General features: G+C 37.1%; 1 protein-coding gene across 7 annotated transcripts in view; it reads right to left on the bottom strand.

The window, feature by feature from the left end:
- ELAVL2 (ELAV like RNA binding protein 2) overlaps positions 1-14,777 on the bottom strand; it is a gene marked incomplete at both ends in the record, with an annotated part of 139,407 nt that overhangs the window by 56,295 nt on the left and 68,335 nt on the right. For 3 of the 7 annotated variants that reach the window (XM_080819366.1, XM_080819365.1, XM_080819362.1), the window contains 2 exons: positions 11,119-11,362; positions 14,198-14,269. In XM_080819366.1, the coding sequence (XP_080675492.1) occupies positions 11,119-11,362; positions 14,198-14,269 (316 nt within the window). Of the gene's footprint in view, positions 1-11,118; positions 11,363-14,172; positions 14,289-14,777 lie in introns of those variants that run through there. The other 4 variants (XM_080819364.1, XM_080819363.1, XM_080819360.1 and 1 more) reach the window with 3 other exon arrangements.

Genomic DNA, 14,777 nt, shown 5'->3' on the forward strand with positions numbered 1-14,777 from the left:
TTTCAAACAACTGCAGTTACAATTCTGTATCAGGGACTAGTTAAAAATAAAAGTACTGCAGAAAAGAAAGCTAAAGCTAGAATTTGATATAAAACACACACATACACACAAAACTGATGACCGTCCAAAAAATCACTGATACTGACAATGTAAACCACTGACTCAGTGGCACAACTGATCTGACCCACCATAACCAACCTGCTCAGATCCATTTTAAGGTGGACTAAGAGCAAACTATATAATTCATTTCAGCGGTATGAAAAAAGCTCTCACAGACTAGTACCAGGGTTAAGAAAGAAAACTCAGAGAACAGTGCCTTGGAGGTCACTGTGTTATTGACCCAGTGGCACCTTAAGACTGGATTTAAAGCATCAAAATGTGAGGAAATAAAATTGTTCCCTCAGGCTTCAGTGACCTTGAACACAATGAAAGGACTCTGGTTTGCCTGTTTACATGCTGCTCTGCCTCCTTTAAACCTTACTTTAAAAGGAGAATTTGGCTTTCTCAGGAACAAGCCAGAAGGTCAAACAGGTTGTGAGGAGTCAAGGACAAGACCACATCTACACTACTAAGTAAAAAAAATAAATAAATAAATAAATTAAAAAAAAAAAAAAAAACAGATCTATCACCTCAAATGCAAAAATGCAAATTTCTATGGAGCTGGACAGGAGGTTGGGGGTGGATTACAGGACTTGTGAGCCATATACACTCCCCTTCAAAACCAAAGCATTATGTAGAAAACAGAGTTCCAACAAAAAGTACAATGATGAGAAAAGAACTCATTAAAAGCTAAAAATAAACTCTAATTCACAATATGCATACGGATTTAACAAAAAAAGGAAAACAAGATGTAAAATTGCATCTGCTAAGTTAACCATGCCCTAGTGGAAATCGCCACCCCCCTTTACACAAACTGAAATCTGTAAAGTCTGTGATGACTGAATAAAAGCAAGGCTTTAAATGTTTTCAATGAATATTCCAACTAAAGAAAACAAAGGGGGGGCGCCTGGGTGGCTCAGTGGGTTAAGCCTCTGCCTTCGGCTCAGGTCATGATCTTGGGGTCCTGGGATCGAGCCCCGCATTGGGCTCCCTGCTCAGCAGAGAGCCTGCTTCTCCCTCTCTCTCTCTGCCTGCCTCTCTGCCTACTTGTGATCTCTCTCTCTCTCTCTGTCAAATAAATAAATAAAATCTTTAAAAAAAAAGAAAACAAAGGGATAGCAATTTTTTTTTTAAGTCTTCTGATCTGCTAACACTACAGGAATACTGGGCTTTTTAATATCCAAGCACACAGGTCTCTGTACTTCCCTACCTAAATGTCTTATTTTATGAAATCAGAATATTTGGTAATAGTATTTACAATTTATATAAATGGGATACTAATTTTAAGGAAGAAGATGTCCATAAAAGTGAAAACAATCCTCAGTTTTTAATCTAACCAATACCTCATGACTCAATTTAACAACTTGCTGATCTTCCAGGCCAGTAATAGTCCACTGGGGAAGCTCAGGGGAGAGTACCTTCATATTTTAAGTCAAGTTCATTCATTCTGAATAACATGCACACAATACCCCACACTTTAGCACTCTGATTCATAGAGACTGGTTTATTATCAGTAATAATCTTTGTAGGCTCCCAAGTCCTGCCTTGAACTTCCTATTCCCACCTTGCCCCACCACTAGAAAATCAATTATCTTGGTCAAATCACCTAGAAAGCAAAGAACAGAATATTAGCTTTGGGTTCTTCCCACATCATGCCTGAGAAATTATAAGAATTTTGAGGCAACAGATCTATTTGAAGATTTTTTCAAAATTGGTTCACCTAAGGAAAAATGTCTGCAACTGTCATAACTGAATGTGTTTTAACTGGTAAGGAGGGGTCTGGAGAGAGAGAGATGCCTGTGTGCTACCCACTTTATGAAAGAGACTCAACTTTGGAGTCAAAGAGCTCCTATAAGGCTACATTACAAATAAGTGGTTAGACTGGGATATGAACCCAAGTGTTACATTCTTTCTAGGCTAATACCTCTAAAATTGCCTCATTAGGCCACCTCCCTAGCTGGGGAGTAGCAGGTAGCAGGCATTTTTTGTTTCTATGTTAATCCTGAGAACTTGATCCCAAGCTAACCAAATAACAACCCTAGCGTAATAGCGGTTTGGTAAATCCTATTACCACCGCATTTGAGTCCATATCGAGTCCATAAATACAAAGGAATGCTATGAACACAGTTTAAACTGAATACTTCCATCTTGCATTTATTTCCATGAAGGAGGCACACAGAGTAAGAATCTCTGTTCTAATTTAGAACAATATAGAAGGAATGATCCTTCCCCAATTAGTTCAATATGATAGATGATATAAAGGTTGAATAGTTAGATCACAAAACAACAGTTTAACTGAGGATCTGTTTCTTCACAATACTTGTAAGAGTGGTCAATGCTGCTTTACAGCTTTAAAGCTCCTCAGAATATAGCTGATGACAGTACCATCACCAATAAAAGGACACCCAATGGTGTCAAAATATTGACACTTTAAAACTTTAAAAAGTGAAACCACGTTTTAAGGAGTAAAACATGCTAACTAAAGTCACTGCATAGGCCTCACAAATCAAACAACACTGACAAGTAAAATGCCAGGAAATATCTTCAAAAGCTGACCTTTTTAGTTGAAAAGGCAAGCTTCGAGGGTTTCCACAGCTCTCAAAATTCGGTAGTAGCAATGCACTCCACTGAAAGTCAATTAACTCAGAACAAGCTCGGAAGAAGCTGGTGAATTGTGAAGCACAGTTTTAGCTTCAATGATCAACTATTCTGTTCAGGAAGTTCTTAAAAGGAAATGTTCCAACAGGTGCAAAATCAAAATGCTTTGCTCTACTGATAATTTCAAAAGTTAAAAAACAAAGGCTGATGTTAAGGTAGCATAACAGATAAGAGTGAAATAAAAACCATCAAAAGAAAAGCAGGTTGATTTTATATTGCATCATGAAAAAGGGAGGGGAGAAAGTCAGTATCATAGGTGAGGAGAAAGAGGATTTTAACATTCTATGGATTACAGGAGGAGGAAGAAATCCTGCATCAGAATTTAATTGCTTTCTATCTTCTCCCATTTAGTTCACCATCTTCTCTCAAGTACATTTTTCCATTATTACTAGGACAGCCACTAAATAAACTGAAGGCAGTTTCTACTCTATGCTATCAATCTCCTGATGCAGAAGTAAACAAAAACTAGAAAAAAACAGTGTGAAAAGACCTGCAATAGCAAACAGCACACAGCCCCTCACACTTGGCTAAATTTTAAGAGGAGGATTCCTTACAGAAGAACTTCAACTGTGTTTTCTATGAACTTGAATACATTAACAAAGTTAAAATTTTGTACCAAATTAATAAAGCAATCAAGTCAAAGGCACTCAATGAATTTTCTTAATCTGCTGACAAGACAACCATGATCATTCTAGAAGCCCTAGTGACAATATTGAGTCAATAAACCACAGAATCAAAACTCATAAACCTCATTTATAAAATACGTCCAAACTCACTTCCCCAGTAGCTATTCTTTTTTTTTTTTTTTTTAATTTTTATTTGACAGACAGAGATTACAAGTAGGTGGAGAGGCAGGCAGAGAGAGAGGAGTAAGCAGGCTCCCTGCTGAGCAGAGAGCCCAATGTGGGGCTCTATCCCAGGACCCTGAGACCATGACCTGAGCCAAAGGCTCAGGCCTTAACCCACTGAGCCACCCAGGTGGCCCCCCAGTAGCTATTCTTAAAAAGCAGTTCGAAAAATGTGTAACTACCTCTAGGGAGCTGCAATACTTTTCTTCATTAAGTAGCACAAATATCAACATCAAGAAATCAGAAGAACTAAAATCCAGATCAGTGACACATAACCAGCAATGGTTTTGTTTCAAACTATTCTATAGCCTCACGATAGCTATCTTTTCTTCCCAGCAACTAACCATTTCAGGTTGCATTACCATTAAGATATTCAAAGAAAAACCTTTTCTGTTTAGGTTTCCTAACTGAAAGTTAATTTATTTCATGCTAAAGGGGCCCTAAAGAAGGTATCACCGCAAATACGTCATTTTGGCTTAGGATAATTTTGAGCTGAAGGCAGTTAAGAATCAACAGACACAGAGAGTTCTCTTCCCTATCCTTTTCTGCCTACCAAGGAAGTCACAAATTTCCCTTGGTAAGAGGTCCCTTGCCACTGTGCCAGAAAGAGGAGAGAGCCACTTTCACCACCAGAGATGGAGAGCAGGCATCAAAATGTATAAACAAACCTTGCTAAAATAGCTCAATACCTTCCATTAGTTTCCCCCATGTAATTCCCGGTCACTTTCCCACAATTTACCAAGCCTCAGAACCCAACCCCCTTTCCTTTGGTAAAATGGTACAAGCCCCCAAGTCTAACCACTTCTTTGAGTTTCAATTTTCTTTTGTGAACTTCAGTGCACACGGGGCGCCTGGGCGGCTCCGTGGGTTGAGCCTCTGACTTCGGCTCAGGTCATGATTTCAGGGTCCTGGGATCGAGCCCCACATCAGGCTCTCTGCTCAGTGGGGAGCTTGCTTCTGCCTCTCTCTTTGCCTGTCTCTCTGCCTACTTGTGATCTCTCTCTCTCTGTCAAATAAATAAACAGAATCTTTAAAAAATTTTTTTTAAAAATACTATGCTTCTTCTGTTAATCCACCCCCCCCCCTTTTTATTGAGATCGAGGTGACATAAAACTTGTCTAGTAGTGCCTGGGTGGCTCAGTGGGTTAAGGCCTCTGTCTTCAGCTCAGGTCATGATCCCAGGGTGCTGGGATTGAGCCCCGCATCGGGCTCCCTGCTCAGCGGGGAGCCTGCTTCCCCCTCTCCCTCTACCTGCCTCTCTGTCTACTTGTGTCCTCTGTCAAATAAATAAATAAAATCTTTAAGGAAAAAAAAAACCTATCTAATTTATCTTTTGTTAGGTTCACTCCCTAGGGGCCTATGAATTAAACTAAGAGAATTAAGGAAAAGATTTTCCTACATGATAATGATAAAGAACTGCATTTAGTTTCTCAAATTTGATAAATTTTAATTTCATCATCCTTAAGTTGTCATCTAAATTACTCAATGCTAACATTGAAATTTATTCCATAAAACACCCCAAGTTCAAAGTTTAAGTGGAAAACTGAACACAGAATTTTGAAGTTTTTCCCCCAAAACTTCATAAAAAGCTTCTACAATGGTAACAATTTTTTTAAATGACTGACTAGTCATTTAAAACAGGTTTAAAAATCTTTGAAAACAGAAAAAGGGGCAATTTAAAAAAAAAGTTTTTTCAGTATGACCACCCAAAAAAAAAATTCATTTTATACAAATATTACTTTATACAAATTTAGTCACTAAAATCTAAAAATAGCCATATTGAAATGTATTGTATTCCACAGTTAATGTATTAGGGACCACCAAGGCATTTACTAGTAGAGCAAATATGCCCTTGTTTTGTGAGGACCTGAGGATACACCAGCCTTTCCACTAAATCTCTAAATAAACAGCTCCCAAGGTATGCAATGTAAGGTGTTTATTAAACTACCACCAACCACCCACCCACCCTGCCCTCTTCAACTACTTGTCTGGAAGAATCAATTCTTAATCTCTTCATACTATGGACATCCAAAAACTGACTTAAGGATTGCAACAGACACATACAACCACCTTTTCAAATTAATGTTCATCAAAACAGCCTGAGGCTCACTGTGACTGACTTCATCACAGTAAATAAATGTTATTAAATTTGAAGGTATGAATTAGAAAAATAAAATACCACTTACTGCTTCAATCCTGAAAAGCGAAGATTATGCTTGTTTTTAAAAGGAGGAGAAGAGGAGAGCGCCTGGGTGGCTCAGTCAGTTAAGTGTCTGCCTTCAGCTCAGGTCATGATCTCAGGGTCCTGGGATCGAGCCCTACATCTGGCTCCCTGGTTGTCCCTCTCTCTCTGCCCCTCCCCTCTCTTGTGCCTTCTCTCTTTCAAATGAATAGATAAAATCTTAAAGATGAGGGGAGAATATTCTCAGGAAGCAACAAAGCTATAACTTAAATCTAGCTTAAACCCTATTTAAAGAAAAAAAAAAAAAAAAAGAGGAGTGGCCGATCTGTGTTAGTATAGGTGGTGCTGTCTGTTCAAAGGTAATCATCCAAGGAGGGACACTGGCAAAGTCCCTCCTTGGGTCCCCTACAATTTGTATATGTTTGTTTGCGTCTTTGTTTTTCCTTTTTGTCTGAAAGATTCTTGTTGGCAGATGAGGTCAACAAAGGACCCACCTCCGACAAGTCCTGAAATAACAGTGCAGACATTTACATCAAGATAAAAAGGAGCATCACTCATTACCTGAAGTCTTCACCTAATTTACTTCTCTGCTCTTCCATTAGAAGAAAGGAAAAGTAACAATGACAGAACAAGCTATGTTGGAGGTTTGAAAACCAATTATACATGTGTACACACATACACACCCTTTCAGGGACACGTTAGATATTCGGTAAAGACATAGCCTAGTGACTTGTAAATTTGATACCTCTAGTCCTGCACTCCAGGAGATAACTCATCAGAAACCACCACTGGGGAAGGGACACCACCATAGCTAGCTGTAGATAAGGCACTGCAATTATTACAACTCTCCCACCCATCTCCAGCTAGAGTTCGGGTAAACCTAAATATTTTGGTCCTACCTTTGTGCAAAATATTCAGGAAAAGTAGTGGATAACTCCCAGGTAAATGGAACATTCTGGGCCCTACTTCAAAGATTCTGATTCAGTAGGTTGGGCAGGGCCCAGGAAGCTGCATTTCTGGTGGTCATCCCAAGTGATTCCAAAGCAGATAACTCTACTGACTGTACTTGAAACGACTGATTCCCAAAACTGCTTGTTTGCCCATCAAAATCACTTGGGGAACTTTCTGACAACAGATTCCCAAAGCCTCCAGACTCTGTATTTTTTAAAACTCCCTCATGGGCAGCCAGATTTAGCAATCACTGAGCTAAAATACCGAAATTCACAACTGTAGAATCAAGTTTTATAGAGCAGCATGATGTTCTTCATTTTATGTATCCATCAGTCCTTGACTCTCAAAACTCTCTTATTCTCCCCTTCTGAAGAAGACACACCCACCAAAAGATGCCCCTCAGTGGATCTATACAAGTTAGGTGTCTCACTATAAATTCATCAGTTGGTCCTGTGGTTAATTTTTAAAGAGTTCTGGCCTCTAATAAGAGGCAAGGAGGAAATATCCCAGGAAAGAAGCAAAAAACTGGAATCCTGGTCCCTGCTCTACCACTTAACAGCTATGAGGTCTTGGACTATTCAGTCATTTAAACAAACCTGGGCTTCAGATCACCTGTTAAGTGAAGGAGCTATCTAAGGTCATCGCAAGGACATTTCTGATTCTAACACTCTATTACTCATTCCTTGCCTCATAAAATCCAGTTCACTCCTCTAGAATGCAGCATCAGCAGGTGTCAAGGACTCTAAAGTACATATAAACCCAAAGAGATGGACCGACATCAGCTAAACTGTACGAGCAGCAATGGTTTCTCATGATGAATGCCTATAGACAGGAAATGGGATGAAGCATAAAGCTGGGCATGAGACCAAAGAAAGGGCCTGAAAAACAACATAATAATAAACAGAATTTAGGCCAAAGAGAAGATTACTATATTTACTACTGAAGAGGTGCCTTAATGTATTTCTCTAATCGTCATTCTATCAAAATAAGTGACATTAATTTGCCAACAACAACACAATCTAAAATTATATACTCACTTTTAGGACTTAGGCAAGAGGCACATATTTTCCTAACCGATTTTTTTTTTAAACCTGAGATACAATTTCCTAATTCATCATTATTTAAGCAGGCAAAGATTAAAGAAAAATGAAAAAGAGCAATTTAAATATTCTTCCCAAAGAGTGACCTCATAGTTTTCTTACAACCCAGACAATTAATGCTAACCCCCAAAAAATCAGAATACAAAGAGCTGGCCCAGGAGCTCCCCAGGAGGCAGGATAAGTTGAATAGTTACACCAAGGAACTCAGACTTGACCCTACAAATGTGTACTGAGAAACCGCATAAACTGGCTAATGCTAAATACACCAAAGGGCCCTGTCCAAATCCTCACAAATTCTTCCAATCTTTCTAGGTACATTAATAGTAGTTTCTTAGGAAGATATGCTCACTTGGCAAAGTACAACCATTCAAAATCCAGTTTTAAAAATCTACCATTTACCATACTATTTTGTTCAATACAAATATTTACTAAGAAACTCAGGATTTAAAAATATATATACACCATTTAAATTTGGGCTTTGAGACTAAATGAGTCAGACCCTTCTGAACACCACTTTAACCCATACTAAGAATGAGATGTCACTGGACTAAGTCAAAACAGGGTTACTAGAAGAGGTGCTCTGTATTCTTATTTACCTGCTCACCTTTTTATAATACACAGTTCATTATCATGGATGTTCATTTATGAAACATGCTCATTAACTTTGATATGAACAGGTTACAGAAGAGTTTCAGAATGTATGATAATCTGTAAAATGATTTCAAAAGCTTTCATAGCAAAAGCCTTTATATGCTCGATGGAAATCTAGTGTTGGGGAGATATCCCTTAAAATGAGTTCTGTGGTCAAATAAGGCGGAAAACCGGCTTCTTTACTGCAGGATTTTAATGTATGGTTCTAACATGCTAAAGATTTGCAATTTGGCTCTTACATAGGAAACTATTAAGGGCAGCATTTCTCAAATTTGTCTGTCAATGGAACATTTCCTCTGAAGAACAAGTATGATTGTGTCTCTTGGAATGAAGCTTAGAAAATGTGTTAGGACCCTCCTGCCCACTGTGGATGTTCTTGGGTACTCCATTCGCTTACAGTAAGTTTTAAACAGATATTTTACCATGGTGGGAAACTTCCTTGGCTCCCTCTCACTGAACAGACAATGGGGTGTTGATGGGGAATAAAGGAAGTAGACAGGAAATATTAATGCACTTTGCCAGTATCCAACCATGTCCTTCATATTACCATGCACTGTGGTTCCATTACCGTTGTTTATCACACTGAAGATAGGGAGGCAAAGGGTATGAACACACAGAATTCAAATTTGTTGCACCATAAAACAGCTCTAGTAAGACTTATGGAAGAGTAAGATAATTCAAGATCGACCAGAGATGAAAGATTAAAATCTTGGAAATGTTTTCTGCAGAAGGTGCCTAATAAAAAGGATATAAGATTTGTTCTGTATTTTTATCTACTCACAGTATCATAACAAAAAATTCAACATTTATATACCTAGTTCAAGCATCTTTTTTTTTTTTCATGGTAGGGATAGTTACTAAGCAATTAACCCAGAAATCACATCACTGATACCATGGCCTTTATACCATTTATCAGACAGTCATTTATGTAAAAGAGGTTGCAAAAGTCACATATGAAGAAGCTGTTTTGCTAAAAAGAATAAAATTTAATGTCAGGACAAATGTATTAAGAACCATTTGTTCTTGGGGCACCTGGGTGGCTCAGTTGTTAAGCATCTGCCTCCGGCTCAGGTCATGATCCCAGAGTCCTGGGATCGAGCCCAGAGTCGGCTCCCCACTCAGCAGGAAGTCTGCTTCTCCCTCTCCCACTCCCCCTGCTTGTGTTCCCTCTCTCACTGTCTCTCTGTCAAATAAATAAAATAAAACCTATTTAAAAAAAAAAAAAAAAAAGGAGCCATTTGTTTTCTAACTTTTTCAACTTTTCAAAAACGGTTTATAAACTTCACATATGCTGACACTGATTTTAGAAAAAGAAATGGAAAAATATTCTCCATTGGATTATCAGTATTCCAAAAAAAAAAAAAATCTCCCTGATGATACTGTGGTGAACATCTAAGTAACATAACTAGTTAAAGTGTAATTATTAAGCATGGATTGATGACAACCAGGTTTTACTTAGTTTTTCCTTGATTTAAGTATGTTCCCTCTGTGAGTTTCAATTTGTAGCTCCAGGAAATAGGATTGTGAGGCCAAGCTGAGGTGACTGCTCTAAGAACACATTCTCCCACCTTGGAGGCAGTTAAGTCCTGCTGTCTTGATAAAAGAAAGGTACTATCTCAGACAAAATGACTGCAGAAATCAACTAGTGTGACCCCTTTCTTTAGCCTCTACCTCATTTACCTAGGGAGACCTGAAGACTCGATTCTTGGTCCAACTCTTCTCACTGCCTTTAGGTATTCTCTGCCCATTTCAAATATTTAGTTTTTATAGTTTGAGTTATAAGCCACGTAAAGCAATTTAATATACATCACCCCTCAAACTTAATAATGACATGAGAAAGTTAGTCTTTCTACACTTAACTTTGTACATTTTCATTGTTTCAGATCAACTCCTACAGGAAACATTATCCCAAGAACATGCTCAATTAGATTTCGGCTTATTCTAAATATTTAGTTGAATCTTACAAAATACTAAGGTTATTCTCCACTACCCAACATTCAAAATGTATCAAAGGTCAAATTACCCAGACTTTCATTTTTATCTTTACGATAAGAAGAACATTCATATACCATTTTTTCCTTTCCTTGTCAAAGAACAGAACATAAGATCTTTCTACACTCAAATTGTATCAGTGCAAGTATTTATACATTGACAATGTGAATATTACTATTTACTTTGTAATATATATTAAAAGCAGAACTATACAGACTTAAAGGAAAAGACATTTTAAGAAGTTTCTTCCTTCTCCCAAACAGAATAAGCTTCCTATATCTCATTGTTAAAATGCTAAATCATTTAAGCTCAGGAAACTAAAAACTGAAGGCTAACGTGATACTTTCTGTCCCAGACATATACCCACTTCTAAAACATTTTTCAAAGTTGTTATTGTACAGCATATGGTATATAAAAGTCTAGTTATAATATACACTGCCCATAAAAATATTTTATGCTTTAAAAGGAAAACAAAACTTTTAAAACTAAGTTTCATGCTGCTAATGTAGTCAGTAACAGAGAGTACCTAGATGGGTAAAACTGCAGCACTGAATGATCTACAAGCAGTAAACTTATTATTTTCTCACACAAGAAACATAATCCTTTAAAGGTGAGTAACCCATATAAAACTGCATACCTGTTATTTTGTCTCTTACGAGCTTACAGGACTCTATCTCACCAATGCTCCCAAAAAGACTCTTTAGTTCCTCCTGTGTCATGTTCTGAGGAAGGTAGTTGACTATTAAGTTGGTCTTGCTGTCCTCTGTGTTCCCAGAGTCAACTGGTGACGAGCAGTTGTTGTTTATGGTGGTTGGACCATTGGCTGTGTTATTGCAAGTTGGCCCATTAGACAGTTGTGTTTCCATGGCAGCAATTACCTGCTAAAAACAGAGAAAACAAGAAATGTCAGAATTCATATTTCACAAACTATTAGAGATTCCAACCAAGAATGTAAATACTTGTCACTAAATACAAGTCATTCTGCTGAAATTACAATAAAGCTTCAACAAAAAGTACAACACCTACGCTAATTTATACTTTATATTAAGCTAGTCAAGTTAAGTTCACAATTATACTTTCACATACATATTCCATACATGCACATAAAAAAGCACACTCTAAATGTTAAACATTCTCTAGAACCGCATTTTGGGTCTATTCACATACCCTTACTCACCTGCAGTGTCCAAACACTCAAGGAAATTTAGTACCAAAGGGCATGGAATTAAACCCTGACTAAAATCATTCTACGAAACAGAAGTGCTTAACATGCTACCAAAAGACAAACCAAAAAATGGTCTTCCAAACTCTGAAGAGATTTTTCAGTTAGCCTAAGAGTTTCAATATTCTAAAACTGACATACATCCATTAACTTAAAATCAAGGAGGCAAGCGTACTTTAAAAATATAAATTTGTCAACATGTACTGTTTTGGTTACATATTGAAAATGTTTTTGATTGACAGTATCTTATACCTCTTCTGTTGGTAAGAAATAAGAAAAAATATTAGATGTCAAATGTTAGGGCATGAAAAGGATTTGTAGGATAACTTGGAAAAGAAGCTATGAGTACTTAGTGTACCTTGTAGAATCTAACAAGCTATTCTTGTCAACCTTGCCAGCTAAAGATCACCAACAAGGCAACTGATCTACAGCATCAAAACAGAATCCCCAAACAATTCAATATGGCATTTCACCTTGATTCTAACTTTAAATGGGAAAAAAAAAAAATGAAAACAAAAATAAAAACCTATCCAGGTCACCAAAACAATAACATAGATATTTCAACTTTTGCAAACAGACCAGCCCAAGGAATTTTCATTTGAGCACATAAGCCTGTTGAAATGCAAGTAATAAGGTACCTATAAACTCCAAATACAGGATAAATAGCAGATTTGGGGAAAATGGCCTCAAACTGTTCAGGCTATTCTAAAAATCTACTTATTAAGCAAATTTGGATCTAGTTTCTAAAAATCAGTGCTACGACCTTTGAGCAAAAGAGTTACAAACCACAGCCCCAAATTTTCTAGTACCATCTTCCAACAGGTATCTACTTTGGTCAGCCAAGATTGTGGGGGAATCCAAAAATCAAAGCATCAGTGAAAGAATTATCCTTCCTATTTCATTCAATACAGCTCTCATCTCCACAAAGAACTACTTCTCAAAACTGACAATTCTGAATTGATGAAATGCTAGTTTGGGGGAAGTTCTCTAACATATAAAAGGCAAAGAATTTGAGGCAAATTTTTTAAAAAGCAAAGTAGAGGGAAAAGAGTGTTACAAGAGAAAAAAAAAGTCTTTTAAAAAGCATATTACCTAAGAAAAATAAAAGGGCACAACAGTGGATAAGCCTACAGGAAGAAATCTCGACTGCCAAGAGATGTTTATAAAAGAAGGCAGCATAGGATAGATTGAGACTGGTCAACTCACCAGATTAAGACTGGTCAGACTGGCAAGAATCCGTGCTATCATGATAAAAAAAAAAAAAAATAGACAAAATCCAGACTACCTATCAAATATCAAACAACCTAAACCTTCCATGACTGCATTTCCTTTCCAAAGAAATGGGTATTTCTTTGACACAAGCTGCAAGCTACCTCTCTTGGGTAAGTGTTCTTACAGTACTTAAAGGAGCAAGGGAAAATAAAGAAATTTTTAGAAATCTGCAAGAAAAAAAAGTGAAACAATTCAAGACATGCATTTTATTGTAATTAACAACTTTATCTGAACCTGAGGAAGGAGTTTTCAAATTTCCTAATAAAGCATAACTTCCATTCTGTAGAATATTTAGCTGTGGGTCACTTTCCACAGCAAAACTCTTATGGAATTAACCTTTGCCCAGCATTTATGAAAACAATGAGTTGCGAGAGCGGCCAAGGCCAATTAAAACAAATCGCTGTTCAAAAATTAGGGTATGTGTAGAAACTATATGAACCCCAAATATGAGATCTGGATTTAACTCACTGGGATGGCATGCGAAATATAAACTGTTCATTGACTGAAATTAGCAGGATTTAGCAAGGACAACAAACACTCCTCACTTAATTGCACATTTATTTCCATGTTCAGGTGGCAAGAATGAGCTCCTAAGCCAACATTCAAGTGAACAGCTGCAGTAGGCTGTGTGCGCTGAAAATTACAGCATCTCTCAGCTATAGGACCATCTGCTCAGAATAAAATGATACTAATGTGCTATATTTTACAAATAATGCATATTCCATTGATAGGCTCAACACAACTGTTCACAGAATGCAAACTCTTTCAACAGTTACTGGGCAAATAATTTTCAGCCAGATTTACAATTTCAACAAATTTTTTTTTTGAGCATCAGGAATTGTAAATAACTTCAAAATTTAGTAACCAAAAAAATACATAGTAAACAGAATGTAAAGAATTACGGTAACTTAGTATTCAGACCATACCAAAACTTTTTTGTTTCTTTAAAAAAAAGCTTGTCACTCTTTTCTTTGAGTCTGCACTAAATCCTAATTTAGATTATAAAAAGTTACATACAAAAGCATGGTTCTGATGCTACATATACCACTATGGTTAAAATTGCAATGTGCTTTAAGTCCTAATGATGGCCATACCGCAATAGGTTAAATATAAGAATAATTAGTATGCCAAATGAAAAGTTCAAGTGTTTGGTATGGCCTCAGCACTCCTGCAACATGCTAAAAAAAAGTAGCCTACAGAATTTAAGAAAAATCCCACAGACCCCAGTCCAAGGCTCTGCTGCCCACGAACCACTTCTAAGCAGAGAAGCCACATCACACAGTCTGACTGCCATGTTAGTTTGGAGTTGCCGTCTGCAATATGGACACAAAAAGTACCGTATGTTAGATGAGCAAGATAATGCAACAAATCAGTTTGTACAAAATTTACAGTGATTGTATTGATATTCCCAGCACGTCCATGCAGTGTGGCTTAATTGAATTTGAGGCAATTCCAATCTAATCTTTCCAAATTCATTTTAACATGTAGTTTTCTTGCACAAATTAAGCATTTTTAATTAAGAGCCTGATTTTCAAACAGTATTAACTAGTTACCTTGACATCTATCCTGAAGAACTACCTTAAACCACATCTCAAAAAAATTTTTAAATAATAAAATGAACCAAAAACACTGCATGCTGTCCTGCCTCTTAAGGATGTGGGAGAAGGAAGGAAATGTGAATGAAATTTATAGGGAGAAAAGGCAGTCATGCAATTCATAAGTGAATGCTTTGCATAAAAGCATCCTTTCCCCAAAATATCAGAAAGGCATTAAAGGGAAACTATATTTGCCCACACTGTTAC

The sequence above is a fragment of the Martes martes genome (assembly GCF_963455335.1).
Source record: "Martes martes genome assembly, chromosome: 12".
In the NCBI taxonomy this organism is placed as follows: domain Eukaryota; kingdom Metazoa; phylum Chordata; class Mammalia; order Carnivora; family Mustelidae; genus Martes; species Martes martes.